This window comes from Rhinolophus hipposideros (genome assembly GCF_964194185.1).
Source record: "Rhinolophus hipposideros genome assembly, chromosome: 24".
NCBI classification, from domain to species: domain Eukaryota; kingdom Metazoa; phylum Chordata; class Mammalia; order Chiroptera; family Rhinolophidae; genus Rhinolophus; species Rhinolophus hipposideros.
The window spans coordinates 230,838-249,548 of record NC_138070.1 but is presented as its reverse complement, the minus strand read 5'-3'; the positions used below and the strand labels follow the sequence as shown (position 1 = coordinate 249,548).

The 18,711-nt window shown below is 54.8% G+C and overlaps 1 protein-coding gene across 1 annotated transcript in view; it reads right to left on the bottom strand.

Moving 5' to 3' along the window:
* The window catches only part of POLE (DNA polymerase epsilon, catalytic subunit), a 36,031-nt gene extending 18,601 nt beyond the window's left edge, over positions 1-17,430 (bottom strand). Inside the window, exons 1-23 of the mRNA XM_081037190.1 lie at positions 17,326-17,430; positions 16,845-16,925; positions 16,406-16,450; positions 16,173-16,265; positions 15,717-15,871; positions 14,333-14,474; positions 14,165-14,245; positions 13,318-13,425; positions 12,884-12,994; positions 12,553-12,638; positions 12,191-12,310; positions 10,837-10,969; positions 10,639-10,752; positions 10,351-10,563; positions 9,998-10,105; positions 6,991-7,119; positions 6,806-6,908; positions 6,574-6,720; positions 6,069-6,214; positions 4,051-4,199; positions 2,955-3,047; positions 2,616-2,760; positions 293-450 (exon numbers count right to left, since the gene is read on the bottom strand). Of these exons, the coding sequence (XP_080893316.1) occupies positions 293-450; positions 2,616-2,760; positions 2,955-3,047; positions 4,051-4,199; positions 6,069-6,214; positions 6,574-6,720; positions 6,806-6,908; positions 6,991-7,119; positions 9,998-10,105; positions 10,351-10,563; positions 10,639-10,752; positions 10,837-10,969; positions 12,191-12,310; positions 12,553-12,638; positions 12,884-12,994; positions 13,318-13,425; positions 14,165-14,245; positions 14,333-14,474; positions 15,717-15,871; positions 16,173-16,265; positions 16,406-16,450; positions 16,845-16,925; positions 17,326-17,400 (2,735 nt within the window). The 5' untranslated portion in view covers positions 17,401-17,430. The remainder of the gene's footprint in view (positions 1-292; positions 451-2,615; positions 2,761-2,954; positions 3,048-4,050; positions 4,200-6,068; positions 6,215-6,573; positions 6,721-6,805; positions 6,909-6,990; positions 7,120-9,997; positions 10,106-10,350; positions 10,564-10,638; positions 10,753-10,836; positions 10,970-12,190; positions 12,311-12,552; positions 12,639-12,883; positions 12,995-13,317; positions 13,426-14,164; positions 14,246-14,332; positions 14,475-15,716; positions 15,872-16,172; positions 16,266-16,405; positions 16,451-16,844; positions 16,926-17,325) is intronic.
* Positions 17,431-18,711: the final 1,281 nt, after the last annotated feature.

Below are 18,711 nucleotides of genomic sequence, written 5' to 3'. Positions count from 1 at the left end.
CCGCTTCTTGCCGCCCTCTCCCTCCACCTCCTCCGACCCTCCCTCCTACTCCGTCCAGCAGCCAATGCCTCTACCCGGAGCTTTATTTTTCCCACACAGAAATGTCTCAAGGGCCTGCAGCCTGTAGAATCTACCAGGTGGAGGACAGAGCCGGGGCGTCAGTGCTGACAACAGCTTTTCAAACTGAACCCGGAAGGCCACAAACAGAACCGAAGTCTGTACCCGTCCTGGACAGGCTGCTGGGTTGGACCCATTTGTCCCCTTCCTAAGCACGGAGGCTGTGGGAGCCCACCTCTTCTTCAGTTTCTTGCCCTCCTCCTTGGAGGCTGGGAGAATCATGGCCAGGTAGGGCCCGTCGACCTCAAAGAAGATGGTGTTCTCTGAGCGGGTGACATAGGTGAGCGAGGCAGGCTCGGCCAGCGCCTGGTACTGCTCATTGGTGAAGCCTTCCTGTGGACATGGACGAAAGGGCAGCCTCAGTTGTCATCGTCACACCTGCAACCGACCGGCTGCCCTCCAAGCAGTGGACAGGTCAGCAAATGGGGCTCTTCCGTACGATGGGTGCCACTGGGCAAGACAAAGGGATCAAGTGCTGACACGTGTCACACGTGGATGAGCCAAACTGCACTCTGCTGAGTCCAGGAGTCTGCACTCTGTGTTTGCACGCACAGGATGCTCTGGAAAAGGCAAGATTAGCACACAAAGAACACACTGGGGTAGCCAGGGCTTGGGGTTGGGGGCTGATGACAAAGGGGCAGCATGCAGGAACCTTTGGGGTGATGGAACTCTGGCATTGCTCTGTGGTGGTGGACACATGACGCTACGTGTGGGTCAAAACACACAGAGCTTCACTCCATAAAGGGAATTTTACTGTAAGCAAATTAGGAAACATTCAACCAGTCAATCAGGTGATGCCAGAGGGACCGCAGACTGGCACAAAAGAACCCAGGGCATTATTGATGGATGACAGAGCCCGCTGAAGGGCTGCGAGACAGAGGGATACGGACATAACAGACAACCATGCTGAGTAGGTGGTGAAGACGAGCAACGAGAACAAAGGTGAGCGAACAGCACTGCCGGCACTGTCCTGGAGCTGTTACACGTACACTAGGGCTGAACAAACAAATAAGTGTACTGAGAAAATCGGGTATGTTTACTCTCTGCAAGAGGAAGAAGTTACTACTAAGGGAATGGCCGACATCGGTGCCCGATGTAGCAACGGGCTCAGGTCATACATGTCAACACGACTGCAAGTAAGTATGGGTGGGTGTGGGGTTACTAAACATCCATGTATCCCCTAGCTCAACTCACAGTGAGCAGCTACAAGCAGTGACAGGGTGGCGTCAATGAGCACACTGGCCCCGACCTCAGTTTCTAGCACCATCTCCACTAAAAGGAACCCAGGCTGCTTAGAGAAGTGGCTGATTCCAGGGCTGAGGTAGGAAAATATAACATGAGGCTGGAGCGTCTTGTAGTACCAGGCGGTAAGAAAGTACCCACCAAACCCAACCGAAGCCCCAGGACGGAGCGTGTCGCAAACATGTGGGCAAATGTGAAGGAGCCCAAAGGCCAACAGGGAGCGAGCTGAGCTGCAAACACAGCCGGCAGTCGTGGGTCACACACCAGTGTACCAGTATCCACGGATGACATGGACATAAACCACCAAGTAAACCAGGGAGCGAGGAACGGGTGATGACTCCTCCCACACAGTGCCATTAATAAGTGTTGGGAAGGAGGACAACGGATTCACCAGAGGGAAACCCAGCAGAGAACACCGGGACGACTGGTGAGGGCGCCCAGCGAGTGCTCCCGTTCAGGGAGGAGCAGGACACCCGCAGTTTCACAGCATATCCTCAAGGCTCACTCGTTACTCTGCTGCTCTAACACGTGGCCAGACTTGCACAGCCCGCTCTGGGCGGGCAGCTCAAGGCCGCCCGGTGTGGACTTCCAGAGCGTGGCAGTGGGGAAGCCGTCAGGCCGCAGCTGTGGAGGGACAGCAAGTGCAGATCCTGACACCACGCACGACAAAACCACACAGGGCACGTCACCTCTGTGGCGTTCCTCCAAAAGCCCAAATAACCTCGGTGTAAGAACAAGGTAAAATAGACAAGGCCAAGCTGAGGGGCAGACACTAGATACCTGCCCGGCACTCATGGAAGTGTCCCGGTCATGCAGATGGCGGGGCACTAAGGAGACAGACGACTACACGCAGCTGGGGTCCTGAGACAACTGGGAAATCCAATAGACTGAGTTTGGTTCCAGTGTCAGTCTGCCCGAGTGGCCTGGCTCTGACAGCCGGGCCATGGTTTGTGGATATCAACGTCAGGGAAGCAGAACTCTGTTCTACTTTTGTAATTTTTCTGTAAGTGTAAAATGATTCCGAAATAAAAAGTGACGAGCAAAGCAGTGTGGGTACTGTGCTGAAAGACGGTACACTCGCTCCGGCAACGTGAACTCAGGCCGCACAGAAAATGGGGTGGTGGAGGCAGGGCACTGAGCCCAGGAAGGTGAGCGCGCTGGCCTGAGAGATGCCTCAGGCCACTTTCCCCCGGCCCCACCATGCTGGTGCGAGGAGCCCACGCCCCCAGGAGCCCCATCTGGAGGCCCAGGCTCACCTTGACCATGATGTTTAACATGGCCCCAGGGTAGGACACGGTCACCTTGGGCTTTTTCACGCACGTTGTCTTGATGACAAAGTTTTCAGGGAAGCTGTTGGGCAGCACGCACCATATTCCATCTGTGTCCAGCTCTAAGGGCCTCCTTCAGAGAAACAGAAATGAGGACACATGGATACGGCCCTGGGGCCCCAGGTAGCGAGAAGCCCCTGTCAAGTCTGGATGCGGCGGAGGCCCCTCCTGGCCATGAACGCAGCAGTGAGACGCCCACCCGTTTCCAGCTCCCTCTTCTCCTAGCCGTTCTCTCCCACTGCAGCCCTACCGGCCCACGGTGCTCACCCAATCTGCTCGATCAGTTCCCGCGCCTGCGTGATAATGCTGGCCCCTGTGAAGCAGACAATGCCGGCCATCTCCATGGAGTACCAGCGGGCCCTGGGGAGGACAGTCACAGGCTCATTAGGACAGGTCAGGAGAGAGGATACCAAGAGGGGGACTCTGGAGTAGGGCAAGAGGACTAAGGTGGAATCCGCTCTGTGCTGAGGGTGTGGGGCTCAGCTCAGGAAGGATGAGCTGGAAGGACGCAGCATGCTGCCCCTGCAACAGCTCAGGACCTCAGGCTCAGTGGGACTCCCCATAGCAGCCCAGATGGTCACGTGTCCCCATGAGCCTCTCCCACCATCCGCAGCACCAACCATCTCATGCCTTCTCCATTCTCCCAAGCCCCATGCACACCCTCCAGCTTCTCAGGGAAAACAAGGCCACAGGCACGCTCGGCTTCCTGCCACCCGCTGGCTCATGGTCCCTGCCCGGGAACTCTGCTCAGGTTCCAGCCCTGCTCTCATCCTCCCCAGTGCCATTAAAAAGCAACATGAATAAACAGAATGACCCTCCCTCAAGGCCAGTCCCTGTGCCACAGCCTTTCTCCTTCTCCAGAGCTGCCCTGTTGACTGTCCTAGCGTCCCCACCCAGTGGCCAGGTCTCCCCTTTAAGACCTGCTCTGCCCGAGGCCCCACCCACCTGGTCATGTCCAATGGACACGCTCAGGCCCCACCTCAATTAATCTCCTGCACCCCTAACCCCAGAACAGTGTCCACAGCGGCTGTGAGACCCCATCTGCTGGCTCTCTCCACTTCTCAGACGGCTTGACATCCCTCATTACCCACATGGTGCTGCTTAGTAACTGTGCAGACCCTCTCTCCACGTCCCGAGTGGTGACATTCACTAAGTCTCACACATACACACACACACACACACACACACACACACACACACACACACATACGAAACTACCAAATCACGTCTCTAGCCCAGGATGCTGAGACCACGGCGTGCACTGGTGCAGACGCCCCTTGAGGCCTACTGGAGGGGATGTGGCAGCCCACAGCCCTGCCCTCTCCGGCCCCTGGTGCTAAGGCACCCTGTGCTCATGACGCACCCTTTGCGCATGACGTAGCCATAGAAGGAGTTGAGAATGCACTTGTGTGCGAGCTGCAGCGACTCGTACAGCACCTCCATGTTCCTGCAGCGCCTCACCTCCGCTGCGTCACCTGCCTCCACGGCCGCACACAGCTTCTTCTTCCACACCTGCAAACCATGCACACACGAAGCTGTCATGCCAAGGTCACTCACATGGGCACTTCCTGTCTATAGGCCTCTACTGGTATCTGCCACACTTCTTTCACTCCATCTCTGATGGCACTACCAGTAGAAAGCTGCAGATTGCACACCTCAGCACAACTTCTAGGGACAAGGACGTGCTCCTGCTCCTACCCCAAGAAACTGAACAGGGCACGGCGTCCGACATCGACTCATCCCTCACAGGGTCTGCATGACCCCAACGCCTGCTTCTCCCATGTCCCCATTCACCTTTCATCTAGAACTGCCCCTTGGAAGGAGATGTCCTGAAAGGGCTGCTGAGTGCAAAGAACAGGCCCACATTACATTTTTACTTCCTGCGAGTCCAAGGACAGGAGGAGATACTCCACGTGGACACCTCAGACTTGGGGCAACGTCAGTGCCCTGGTACAGAGCCCGGAACCTGACATGGAGCTGGAGAAGGGACTGAAGCTGCGTCTGGAGACCAACAAAGAGGCGGGGCCTTTGCTCCACCAGAGGCCCAGGGACTCCCTATCTGGGTCCTGTTACTTGGTTTACTCTTACCTACACACTTGACAAGTTGAGTTCCAGGGTCTCTCAAATAACACAACTCAGGTGCGGCTGACAGGCAGAGAGCCAGGTGCTCATCATTTGCAGCAATGCCCCAGGGTAACAGTGTCCTCACTGGCCAGTACTGCTGGGCCAGCCACTGCCTGGCCGGTACTGGGCCCAGGGTTGGAAGGTGCTGGACTCTTCAGTGTGGCGTGTTTGTCAAAACCCACACAACTGCCTACCCAAAAGGGTGGGACTTAACCCTTTGCCAGGTTTACCTCCACAGAGTGGCCCAACGACCACCAGGGAGGGTGTGGCCACGGGCACTGGAACGTCTGAACGTCCTACCCCAGCTGCATTTCTGTCCCCATCACAGTGGTCGAGCATGACGGGCTCCTCTCATCTGAACGTTTCGCCTTTCCTCCCCCAGCTGGCGACTGTCAGTACTTAGAAGAGTGTCTGGCACATACCAGCTCTCAGTAACCATCTTGATGAATTTGCATCACACTAAGAGCCATCGGATTATGCAGGCTGTGCCTGGGTGGACGCAAGACCCTCTGTGCCAGCAGAGGGGGCACATGGCAACCACAGACAGACTGCATGGCTCAGGGTGCCAAGCCTCAAAGGAGAGGCCGAGCGACAGCTCCCCCCCCTGGGCTGGCAGATTAGCCCCGCCTGCTTCACTGTGCTGACTAGTCGTAGCCAAGAGGTGCTGGCAGGCTTAGGACACTGTGTCCACAACTTCCGTGATGCCACGGGTTGCCCTGAGGCCAACGTGTTCTGGGTCGAGGAGCTAGGCCTGTCTGTGTCTGGAACGACTGGGTTTAAGGGAACCAGAGCTACTCAGGAGGTCCCTGGAAGAAGCAACTGATAAAGAAATGCAGAGAAGACCAAAAATATTTCAGTAAACTCCCCATCCAATCTGAGAAAAAAATGTTTTTAAAGGTTTGGTATTTAAAAAGCAAAACACTTTATAGACATTTACTGAGTGCCTACTATGTGCCAGTGACTGCATTAGACTCTAAAGAATGAGACAGTCACTACACTTCCAGGGCTTGTCCGATGAGGGAGACAGATAAACAAGTAATTTAAGAGTTAATAAAGTGAGATGGTATGGCGGTTTCTCAGAAGATTGAAAACCCAATTACCATAGCATCCAGCAATTCCACATCTGGGCATACACACACAAGAACTGAAAGCAGGAACCTGACATGCCTGTACATCCCACGACTCCAGACAGCGCCAAACAAGGATCCTCACCTCAGAAATTAGACTCCGTCGTGACCCCACAAAGGTCAGACTCACCTTGTGGAGACCTTTGAACTCATAGCGCCGGTCGCGGAAGGCACGCACGGTGTCCACGTAGAAGGAGTTCTCCCGCTGGCAGATGGTGGTGAGGCGCTCCTCCACCTTGGTCACGTGGGTCTTCTTGTAGGCCTTCCGGCAGTAATCTAGGGCACAGGCGGGAGGGGGAGCACGTGAGCCTTCTAACTGGCCAAAGGAAGGCAAGGAGGCAGCGGACGCAACAGACACAGCTCTAGGCAGCTCTGGGCTAACAGAAGGGGCAGACCACTAGAAAGCGAGGTGGTCCAGAGTGAATGGGTGAGTGAATACACCAAAAGCACGAGAAGGAGAGTCCAGTGTCGGAACACTAGTGAAGCTTACAGGAAGAACTAGTTTGCCATGATCTGATGAGTTCAGCGACTGGTTTAAGTGACCCCAGGCTGTGTCCCACCAACACAGCCCTACCGAGGCCCAAAAGAGGGAGACGCGGTGTTGGGAAAGCCATGGCCAAGTCCGGGCTGCTCACCTGCCAGTCTCCTCTTCTCGTATTTGGCCTGCTCCTCGCGCGACAGCTCATGAAAGGCCCGGGCTGGACCCTCTGGGGTCAAGGGAGGGAACTTCTCCGATTCCAGCTGGTGCCGGATCCGATGGTACTCGCTGCGGCTGGCCGGCACTAGAGGGGTGACAGCGGAGAAGAAGCACGATGGAGACCAGCCCGTCCGCTTCCGCTGAGCACCCCCCGCCCGGCCGCCACTCACTGAACTCGCCCCTCCAATGCCAGGCCATCTTGCGCTGACAGTTTGCTCCGGGCTTGTTGAAGTCACAGGCAGCACAGGTGGCTTCGTCCACCATGGCAGAGGGCTGCGGAGAGCGCGGGAAGAAGGAGGGAGCAGTTAGGCTCAGGTAGGAAGGCCTCAGTCCGGATGCAGGTAGTCTGTCTCACCTGCAGGCGGTTCGTCAGGATGATGTTTGGGTACATAGCCCCCACATCCAGGTGGTAGATAAGGGGACACTCGATTCTGTTAGGAACATCTTTCAGGGAGGTGAGCTTGTTCTTAATCTGATCACACACCTGCAGACGAAGAAGAAGTGGAGGATGGTGACCCAGCAAAAACTGGAGACTACACAGTAACAAGGAAAGCACCACAGGTCCCAGACGGACACCAGCCACCAGCACCAGGCCCAGGGCTATGGGAGGTGTCATGGGAGCACAGCCCTACTAAGGGCAGCGTGGTGGGAGCTGCAGCCTCCATCCCAGAACTTTCAGGGTTGGGAGAGAACTTCAGAAGGCTGTCTGTGGCTTCATATGGCAGGGCCCATCTGCCAGCGAGTGCGAGACCTGGCCAAAATACCAGCAGTCACCCTTGCCGAGGGCCCCGTGGGTCCCCGAGGTGCGCGTGTCCCACCCAGCAAGCCTGCAGCTGACGAGTGAGCTGTTGGCGTGGGCTCAAGCCCAGGCCTCAGACCAAATGCAGTGCCGGGTGACCTTCAGTGGGACTTTGTGAACCGATGACTCAGATTTCTGGTTCCAGCCGAGCCTGAGCTGTTTGCCTGAAGACCCTCCTGATACCAAACACCTGGAAAAGCCGCCTGAACTAGAAAAACTCTCCCTATCTGTGCAGAAGTGAGCTGCTCAGTCATGCCGAGTACAAAGCGATGTGTGAACTATAAACCGGAACAGGGAGCTGACCTGGTGTCCCAGGGCCATGCCAGGTCTGGTGACTCAGTGAGAGGACAAGGCCAAGTCAGACAAGGGGAAAGACACGTCAGGTGAAGTCAAGAGCAGGCTCAAGATGGGAGGAGATTCCTCCTTCCAGCACCGAGCTGACAGCAGTACGCAGTGCCACCTCCAAGGTAAGCCCCCAGAGACCCAGCGCCAGGCTTCTTCTCCTGGGGCCAGTCACATAGGCAGGGCCTGCATGAACCCAACTACAGACCCCAGGAGGAGCGCACGAGCAGCTGTCCTGCCAGACACGGGGAGGGAGCCCAGCCATCCCAGCGCCGACACAGGCCCCTGAGAGCACAGCCGACTCGACCTGTTCCAGGAGCCCTGCTGCTCCTTTCTCCAGCCTCCTCAAGGAGAGGTGACCTACACACAAGAGGGAGATGAAACAGAATTTCCAATAAAGGCAGGACCCGCAAAGGCCACTTGCACAGAAGGCTAAACCAGAACCAGTCTGCTCACCAGAACCCCGTCTATTCTGGGCTCTGGGTGAAGAAGGTACCTTGCCTGAACATGTCTCCACAGGCTGGTCCCTCTAAAGGATCTATTGTCTACATTATACTTCTCACTTGGTCTGGGAACGTCCAGCCAAGGAGCCAGGTAAGAAGGGACCCAGCCCAGTGTCCCCTCTGGGGACCCAGGCAGAAACAACTGTACAAGTACTTGACAACAGCCCTTGAGAGGCCACCTGGATTCCTTGCTGAAGATGAATTCTCACTCCAAAATCTGAGTGTAGGAAGAGACACCCACAGTGGCCGACAGCGGACACAGAGGACAGCAACCCCCCCAAAATTCAGGAAATAAATCTCCTAAATATGCTGAAATGAGCGTAATTAAAAATACTAGAGACATCCGGGGTGGCCGGATGGCTCAGTTGGTTAGAGAAGGAGCTCTGAACAACAGGGTTGTCGGTTCGATTCCCACATGGGCCAGTGAGCTCTGCCCTCCACAAGTAGATTGAAGGACAACGACTTAGAGGTGTTGGGCCCTGGAGAAGCACACTCTTCCCCAATAGTCCCCCAATAAAATAAAATAAAAAACTACCAGAGACCAAAAATCTAAAACACAGGAAGAGAAAGTCCACTTTTTATAAAATAAAGCACATTGGAAAAAGAACAAATAGAGCTTCTAGAAATAAAAACATCGTCCTAAAAACAAAACCAGTCACGGACTACATGGGAATAAAGCTAAATAGGCTCTGACAGTCATATATTTTTATTCACTCCCCAAAGCATTTAAAACAGAACACTCGGTGTGTATGTGTGTGATAAGGTCACTGTGTCCTAAGAACTCCAACCCGAGACTTGGGAACCGCTGGCCTGCAGTGTGGGCCTATTACACTGATCACAGCTGCAGTCGCTCCGGCGCCTGCGCTGCCTCTGATCAGCTCACTGACTCACTCGTTTCCCAGACCTGAAAGTGACACCTGTGCTCCTTTCCTGGGACGTGTTTTCGCTCACACTTGTCCCTCCGCCTACATCCTTTTCTTCCCAGGGTGGCTCAGAGTCCACACTGTATATGATAGCTGGAGCTGACAGCAGCTGTACAGCACTTCAGTTCGCAAAGGACATGCACACATTCTTCTTTGAATTTTGCCTAGTGAATCCGTTCAGGTATTTCTTAAAACCAATCCTAAAATGGTAAAAATGCCACACCCCTGGAGTCACTGGATATGCTGCACTGTCGAGAGGCGCCCGACAGACATGAGCTGTGCTGTGTCCAAGGGAACAGAGGAAACACCAGGGGAGGTGCCTAGGGTCTCCAGTCATGTGACACACTTTGTAAATGGTGCTTTCCACCATTTTTGATGGATTTTATAGTTACTTTATTCTACTCTGTAACTTCTAGGAATTCACTCTCATCATTTTTAAAGTCTCCTTAACAAAAAAAGAAATTAAAACCCTCCAGTGGCTCCTCACTGCTGACAAAGAGTCCAGGTGACCTGGGCATGAGAGCCAGCACTGCCGTCTCTGCCCGCAGCCCCTCAACGTCCCCACAGCCTGCTCAGGAGCCCGGTGTCTTCCTGTGAAACTCCCCGACCACACCAAGTCGGGTCATGCACTGTGACCACACTGTCACAGCTGTCCTACCAGATCAGGAGACACCCTGAGTCATCTGTCTCCGTGCCCCAGCAGCAGCACGCAGTAGGTGTGGAATGAACATGCTCGGGAATGAAGCCAGGCTGCCGAGGCTGCCCGTGCCACACTGTCCCCTCCCTGAGCGTTACCTCTTGGAAGTTGGCGACCTGCTCCATGGGTACCTTCTCCTCTTCCTCGATAGCGTGACGCATGGTCTTCTCCACGCGTTGCAGCAGGAAGTCAAAGGCGGCGGGATTCTAGTGCAAATGACGGAGAGGACCCAGGTCAGACGGGAACCCGCCCCAGCGCCACGCAGCCTACCTCAGGGTAGGCTGCAGACTGCGCTCCGGAAGGAGCCGAATCCTGAGCCTGCAGGGTCCCAGCCCAGGGCAGCCCAGACAGGACGGCCAGTGAGGGCCGCAGGGGCCGTGGTGTTACTTCAGCCCTTGTGGCTTCTGGGGGCGACCGAGCCTGGGGTACCCGGTGGGGAAAGGGGGCGCACCATCCTGAACCGGCAGGGGATATCACTGCGGAACACGCCGGACTCCAGGGCCTCCACGTGGCCGCCCACGTAGGTCTCAGAGTCCAGCACGTGGCCATCATTGGTCATCTTGTTGAACTCCTGCTCCTGCTTGTTGGGGAAGATGATGTTGGCGTGGAAAGCCTGCACCATCAGCAAGGTCTCGCACAGCGTCCCAGAGCCCTTCCGCAGCACCTGCAGGAGACGCCAGGCTCAGCCGACCAGGGCCAGCCCACGTGGGGCAGCGGGCCGTGCAGTGGGACCACTGACCTCGTCGGGCTCCATGGGGATGATGGTGCACAGAGCAAATATGAAGGGGTGGACGTACTTCATGTACAGGTAGTACGTGGCCACTGCGTCTGACACCGAGTATGTGGCCAACGTCTGAAGAGAGAGCGGAGTAAGGGCCATGTCCCCCCCATGGGATCGCCCCCCCACAAGGTGCGGCGCCGGCACTGCAGCACGAACCTGGGGCTGCTCCGTGGCCATCCGGCACATGTCCTCAGGGTCCAGCTCCACGGGGTCATAGCCCAGCTTGGCTTTGGCGGCCGCCTTGAGGTTGTGGCTGCCCACCGGAAGGTAACTGTCCCTCTTCACCCACCTGGGAAGGAGAGGAGAACAAAGGCCAGGAATCCAAGAGTGGCCACAAACTGGACACAGGAAGATACGCCAGACAGCACAGGGCCCTTGAGCCAGTTAAGTTCGCAGACACACCTGCCAACACAAGGAGCTGCCCAGCAAGTGCTCCAGGCTCCGCTTCCCTCCTGTCCTTGTGGGGAAAGGGATGCGAGCGGGGTGGGAGTGGGCAGGAGCTGTCACCCTCCGCGGCCTGTCTACCAGGGCTGCTGGGCTCTGCCCTGCCCGCCCAGCCCTCAGGCCCTGCCGTCATACTCCCTCCTGTCTGTACGTGGTCCTTTAGCAGGGAAACACGCAAGGACACCCCGTGCCCCACGACCCCTGTGCCCGTCTTCACTTCCTCCCAATGACTGACACCACCTCCTGGGCCCGCAGCTCCTACTGCCCCCGTCCACCCCTGTGCCCCTGGCCTCCACCTAGAACACCCCACGCTGGCCTACCCGGCACTGCCACGTCGCTGAGGCCCCCACCTCTCCTCTTACTTCCCTTGCAGTCCATTCACCACCACAGTCTCCACGTGGATGGAGCTCCCAGGCCTGCTTCTACCTGTGACCTAGGCTCTGCCCTACACTTGAAAGCCCACGCCAAATCCTGAGAACCAGGCTTCCCTGTGCTCACGCACCCCAAATCTGTAGACCCCAAGTTCTCGCCTCTCAAATATCTTAAACCCACCCTTCTCTTCACTCCTGTTCACATTATAGCCAGGCCTAACCCCTCCAGCGCGCGCACCAGAAGCCTAACAAAAAGATGGATCAGCTTTAAATGTGTTGATGGCTCCCATGACAGCCGAGATGAAACGACCTCCCCATAGGGCACCGAAGGCTCGAAAGCTCGTGAGACCTCTAGCCAACCTTGGCACTCTGGGCCACCACAGCCCGCGCTCGGTGGGGCGGGGAGGCGAGGGACCTCATCCCAGGCCTTTCTTTCTGGCTGGCCGGCCCTGCCCTGAGGCCCAACGCTCAACATGTCTGCTGCACGGGGAGCAGGTGACGACAGACATCACATCCCAGGACCCAGCCAGAGCCAACAGCTGTGTCCCCAGTGAGGGGAGCTGCTTCTCAGAGGTGCCGCCATCCCCCGAGAGGGTACAGACAGGACTGGTGTGAGCGAGAAGGGAGCCTGGACCCCACTCACTGACAGTCCTCAGGACACGCTGACGAGTGGCCAGGGGAGCAGCGCGGCTCACCTGAGACAGTCCATGTGGATGCACTGGGGCGCCTTGTACTCCCCCTGGCTGTCCTTCTGGAACCCAATCTCCTCGTACATGCTCAGTCCGTGGGCTGCTGCTCTGGCCTCCACGAAGGGCCTGGGGAAGATGGACAAGCACACAGGGCAGTGAGTCCCTAACTCCCTCAGAGACAGGAGAAGGCCAGCAGGGGATCCCGCCGACCCAGGAGCTCCTCACTCGGGTGAGGTGCTCTTGCCCCTCCTACTTTGTTCCATCTCAGCCATTTCTCAGAGGACAGACCTGCAGCACTAAGTGTACTCAGTGTCCTGTAACGTCCCCTCTTGAACTCTCGTTATGTACAAATTAGACATTAGACTCACCAGTCAAAAAAGTCCCCGTTGTAGGTGACCATGATGGTGGGCTTGGTCTCCTGGACGTGTTCAAACCACCTTTGGATTAGATGAACCTGGATTCAAGGAGCCCCAGACTCAGCTGGCTGCATTTCCTCTCCTTCCAGCTCTTCCCCGCACCTGCCCACGTTCAGGAGCTCCTCACGCCGGCCCTGGACCTGCCCACTGCGCCTCCCCACGGGCAGGCGAGGACGCACACACCCAGCCCAGAAGCTGCTGTGCGGGCCGAGGCCTGAAGAGTCAACACGCCTCCCCTTCCCATTCACCACCCACCAGCAGCTTCCCAGGGACACCTCTGTACCTCATCGGGTTCATTGAAGACACAGAAGGGCCCTTCGTATTCCGGCTTGGGGGTGAACTCAAAGTCACCAATGTCCTCAGCAACAATCTCCCTGTTGGTGATGAGGTAGCCCTGGGAATTCACCAGCAGTCAGCGGGGGTCAGACACAAGCCAGAGACACATGCCTCCTGACACTCGGCCCAGAAACTCCTGCTACAGAAATCTCTGCGGCACCTCGACGGTGCCCCAGCTCTCCAAGAAGAGACGCGCTACCTAAGCCCCAATGTCTGATTTCGATCAGAAGGCGGGAACATGGCTGGATGGCAGAACAGCTTGCTTTTCATTTTTGGGATTACACTCACTCATTATTCACCCCAAAAATACTAATCACGGGGTGGGGGACCAGACAAGGGCCCTGTTCCCAGGGAGCATACATCCCAGAAGGCACTGCTCACCTGACCATCGATCATATAGGAAATCATCATAATCTGGTCAGTCTCAGCATCGGGAAACTTGAGGGGCAGCTTGGTCGTCTCAATGTCAAATGCCAACACCACAGGATCCTGGAGGGACCAAATGTAGCATTAAGCCGACCACAAACCCAGCTGAGCTCTGGAGACAGGGGTCCTTTCGACACCCACCACCAGCTGCTCCACCTCCACCTGCTACAAGCAAGAGTCCAGCTGCCACGGGGTAAGGTTTCCAAGAGTGGGATAGGTACCTCGGGGCTGACTGACCCACATCAAACACCACGATTCACTGATGGTATGAAAACTCAACACGGACAGGAAAAGACTTGGTCATAGGAAAGCCAGAGAACTGCAGAACACCTGAGTCTCAGAGCACGTTCCAATGCATTCTTCTTGACCGTATGCCAACCCTGCCAGAAGACTGTGGTAGCGCCGACATCATCATTTTGGAAATGAGAAAACAGAGTAGAGACCTTCCCAAGACCACAGAGCTGTCCCCGAACCGAGGCCTGAATCCATTTTCAATCCCTAGTGAACCTGTTTCCCCACATCACTTCACTACTGACTGCCCAGAAGTCAGAGCGCTCCCTCGGGCGCTGCGATCCAGCCTCGCTCAGATACTGACGTCACCTCGTGACATGCAGGTGCAAAAGGAAATTATACTCTCAGTCAGAAATGAAGCAGGAAAGTGAATACTCCACAATCTATTATGAAAGTATTTGAGGAAAAGAAGCAAACAAGTCTTTCTATCAAAGTCAACTGTCAGCACTGAATTAGATCTCTGCAGAAACCCAGGGGACATTCAGGATGCAGACATGAGAACAGTACTTACAGGTCGTTCGACCAGGTCATCCCGGCGGGTGACCTCCACTGGAAAGGCGTTTCCTCGGTACCTGACATTGTACCAGTGAGCCTGTGGGATGTGGGGCACATTTAACAGCGAGCTCACGTCTGTTTCCAGTGGACTGGGCTGCGCCGCCGTGAGGCATGGCCCACTCACCACGTGGATCTTCAGGTCGATGGAGAGACGGATGTGGTAGGGCACATCGTACTCCCGCATATCCACGATGTTGTCCAGCTGGTCGGCAGTCTTCTTAGAGGCTTCCTCTTCGTCGAGGATCACACTGCCGCCTTGCAGGACACTGCAAACAGAGTGCCGCTCAGTGCACACTCCGCTCGGGCTGCAGGGGAGGCCCGCGTCCACACGGAGGAAATGCGGCTGTGGTGACCAGGACAGACCCTTCTGAAGAAGGAGCTCGGGTGACCCTCCTAGCCGAGCAAGTCACACACACAAGGAAATTCAGTGTATGCTTAGGGTATGTGCATTTTATAGGATGTAGGTAATTAAAAGAACAAAGAAGAAAGAGCGCTGTTACTCTGGTGGTGTGTCTACAAATGTGACCCGCTCTCACTGAGCGTGTTTCTTCATCAAGAAAAAGAGGATGACAATAACAGGCCCACCCTGCAGGAGTGTCATGAGGTAACAGTCACAAGGTTCTTGGTTGAGTGACGGGTAAATGGTAACTATTTCTGCACCATAGTTGTTCCTATCATATCCAAGCAGAAAATCACTGTCACTAGAACAGTCTCTCCAATATTAGCCCGCTAAGCTTCCTAATACTGAATGGACTGTTCAGGGGGGAAAAGACAGACAATGAGTTTCAGAGAAGGCCTCGGGGGACTTGGTCTCTGGTTACACCTTGCAATATTCTGAAAAGTAATTATGGGCTACTGGTGTGTGTGTGAGTGTGAGAGTGTGAGAGTGTGTGTGTGTGTGTGTGTGTGTGTGTGTAGAAATGTTCAGAGTCCCTAATGATCTTTTGTCAGAGAATTCGAAAAGTTCTGAAGTGATCATAACTTTTAATTTGCCAAGATTTCTTCTTCTTGATCTCTTTCCCTGCTTCCTGCTACAGTTGATGTCTGAAAGTTTGGAGAACAATATTTGGTGTCCTACATTAAAGTTCTCTGTATAACTCCAAGGTTCTCTGGAGAAGAGGTGCTGTGTAAATCATCTAGCCCTTTAATGAAATTTGTAGACAGCTTAACCCTTGCCAGAAACCATGAGAACAGACTGTGTTAAGGTGGTGGGATCAGGAATCTAAAATGTCTTTACCGTTATAGCAACTCAGTGCTAGAGCCACAGACCCAGCCTCGATGTAATAAATTATGACACGGGGAGATGCTATTTATGTAACACAATTGGAATTGGAGAACTGTAAGAAATCCTACTTAATTGCTCAGAAGTGTTTCCTCATTGATCAGAGCCAGTCATAAAGGCCACTTAACTGCTGGGTTTCCCCACCTCCTATCCATCTCAACTCAGGAAAAGTGGGCAACAGCCCTGTGGACCGACTGGCTGCCGTGGGTGCGAGAAGGAGGCTTACCTGGAGAGCATGGCTGTGTAGGTGTCGCGGGTGTGGCTCTGCTCCTGGTTCTTCTTCACGGCAGGGGAGATCTCCTTCCTCACCCTGACAAGGTCCTCCACGGTGTTGAACGACAGCTTAATGTAATTCCGCTTCAGACCCACCAAGTGATTTGGCTACAGAGTGGACAGAGTTCAAAAGAAAAAGGACTTTACTGGGGAGAGAACATAAGGGCAGAACGATTCAAAGGTAAATATTCTTGTCAAAGGGCTGGGACCTCCAAAGCACCTCGTCCAGCTCTGCATGTGGCACCCACTGTGCCACCCACGGGTGTCACCCAGAGTATGTCCAGACAGCCACCAAGGCCTCCTCCTCTGTCCCGACCCACACCCTCAGGTGCCAAACGGGGCCTCTTCCCATGTCACTCCTGGCAGAGCGGACCCAGCCTCATATCCTGGAAGGAACGGTGACACTCACCAAGTCCAGATCCTCTTTGGGGACAGTCTCTACTTTAGCGATTTTACCCTGAAACTTCTTAGAGAGAAAAGATGAAACTTCTCGTTCACAACCCTAAATCGGGATGGTAATGAAAGGACTTTCCATTAGTAAAACCTACTTCCTTCCTTGCCTGTTTCTCTAGAGGAGTCTGACGCCTCCCACAGAAAGAGGAGGCACAGGCTGTCCGAACTGACTCTATGAAGCAGACTCACCTTTCTGGTCGCAATGTAGAAGTACGGCTTGTAGGGCAAGGCCACCTGCAAGTCACCAACCCATCCGGGATGATGAGAAGGCAAAGGAGAAGGGTGAGGATGGCTGTTTGCTGCGACCCCATGAGCAGCCTATGCCCAGTGCTCCCTGGAGCTACCCAGTGCTTAAGACGTGGTGCCACAGGAAGTTGGGACCTGCGCACGCTGCGGGGGGGCTCTGAGACACGCACCACTGCCCGTCTTTCAGCCTCTCTGCGCGAGCTTCTCGGACATCTTAGGTGCCGGTAACGTGGCTCCCAGGGGCCTGTCCCTCCCAAGGGGCTTCAGGAGCTGCACATGAGGAGCCTCCCAAGCCCCAGAGCTGAATGAACACTCGTCATTTGGGACCCAGCTGTGCCTCATCACCAAGTGGGCCTTAGCTTGTTGGGGTTCAGGGGCTTACCTTAAATCTGCTGCCATCATCTTGAATAAAGTAGTAATCCACTGCACTGACTAAGCGCTTCTCTTCGTCTAAAACCTCAGTCTACAAGAGAGGCCACCCACACAGGTGCAGGTTACCCTCCACTCTGTAGAGGGGCCCTGTGCTCCCCACTTGTGGGAAACTGAGCACTTTCTCCACCCCTTTCACAAGAGCCCCATCATAACAGTCTCAGGGCGGATTTCTCTCAACTTCTCCCTCATCCTTGAAAGGTTTATTCTTATGGGCAATAGGGACACCCCTCCCCTTAGTCTTCCCCCCCAGGGCCTCTATGGCCCAATGCTGTTTGAAGAACAAAGTAGGAGAGCTACAAACAGTTTATGTCCACCTGTTTCACCTGGACAGTAGGTTCCCACCCCAGGTGGCACCCACTCTTCCCACAAGGGCCACGCCACCACAAGGCTGTGGAAGGAGGGGCGGGAGGAGGAAACGCCCAGGTGCTTACAGGATGCATGTTGATGAGCCAGCCTGTCCTCTCGCCCGGTTCCTTGAGCCTCTCAAACCCAAACCGCACATCCATCCTATCTGTCCACTGACTGCGCTCCAGGCGCTTGAGTGCCGAGACAGAGGAGGGGGGGCCATCATCCCTGGGTGGGAGGAGGAGAGCCTGTCTTCAGCGTCACAATGCTCTCCACTGCCACAGTCCTCAGTCCACCCGCTGTAAGTGTTCCAGGTGTGACATGGTAGATGTGTCCCCCAAAAACCTTGCATTTAACAAGACAGCTCATTCTAATAACAGGACTCGTGGGAAAAATGAGTGGGGCAGGACCCTCCAAGGCTGTTGAGGTCCATAAGCAGAAATTGGCAACGATCACAGTGGACACGGCTGCCTTGTGGGAATTAAAAGCGCACAAAGCCCAGCAGGGCTCTTCTGACCACTTATCCCAGAGAAAGGAAAAGCCATGTCCACACAATGTGCATGTAAATGTCCTCAGCAGCTTTGTTCACTGTAGCCAGAAACTGAAAACCACTCAGCTACTCCTCACCCGGGGACTAGCTAACCTGTTACGTCCATCCAGTGGGGTGCTCGAGGGATCTTTGGGGCAGAACCGTTGTGTCTTGACTGGAGTAGTCACCAGTATATAATGTGACAGAAGTGCACAGAACAAGAGACACACGCACACACGAGTGCCCAAGCGCTGTGTCTCTGTCGGTTTCCTGGCTATGACCTTGTGCTCTATTATGTAAGATGTCACCACTGGGGGAAACTGGATGAAGGGCTCACAGGATTTCCCTGTAATTTCTTACAACTGCATGTCAATTTGCAATTACCTCAAAATAAAAAGGTGTTTCTTTACTTATTTTTATAAGTTTTTTAAATGTGTGTGTGTGTTTTTTAAGATTTTTATTCAGGAAGGGGGAACAGGACTTTATTGGGGAACAGTGTGTTTCTCCAGGGCCCATCAGCTCAAGTCATCCTACAATCTAGTTTTGGAGGGCGCAGCTCAGCTCCAAGTCCAGTTGCTGTCTTCAATCTTAGTTGCAGGGGCCACAACCCACCATCCATTGTGGGGAGTCGATCCAGCAACCTTGTTGAGAACTCCCGCTGTAACCAACTGAGCCATCCGGCCGCCCCACCAGCAGCTCAGCAGCAGCTTGTTGTCTTCAATCTACTTGTGGAGGGAGCAGCTCACTGGCCCATGTGGGAATCGAACTGGCAACTCTGTTGTTCAGAGATCTCCCTCTAACCAACTGAACCACCAGTCCGCCCCTCCTTACTTATTTTTAAAATGTTAGTTCCATAATGTATTAGTTTGTTTCTTGGTAGAATGGAATTAACAATGTCTGCCATGTAAGATTTTCATGCATATCCTAAGAGACAGTGGATGTA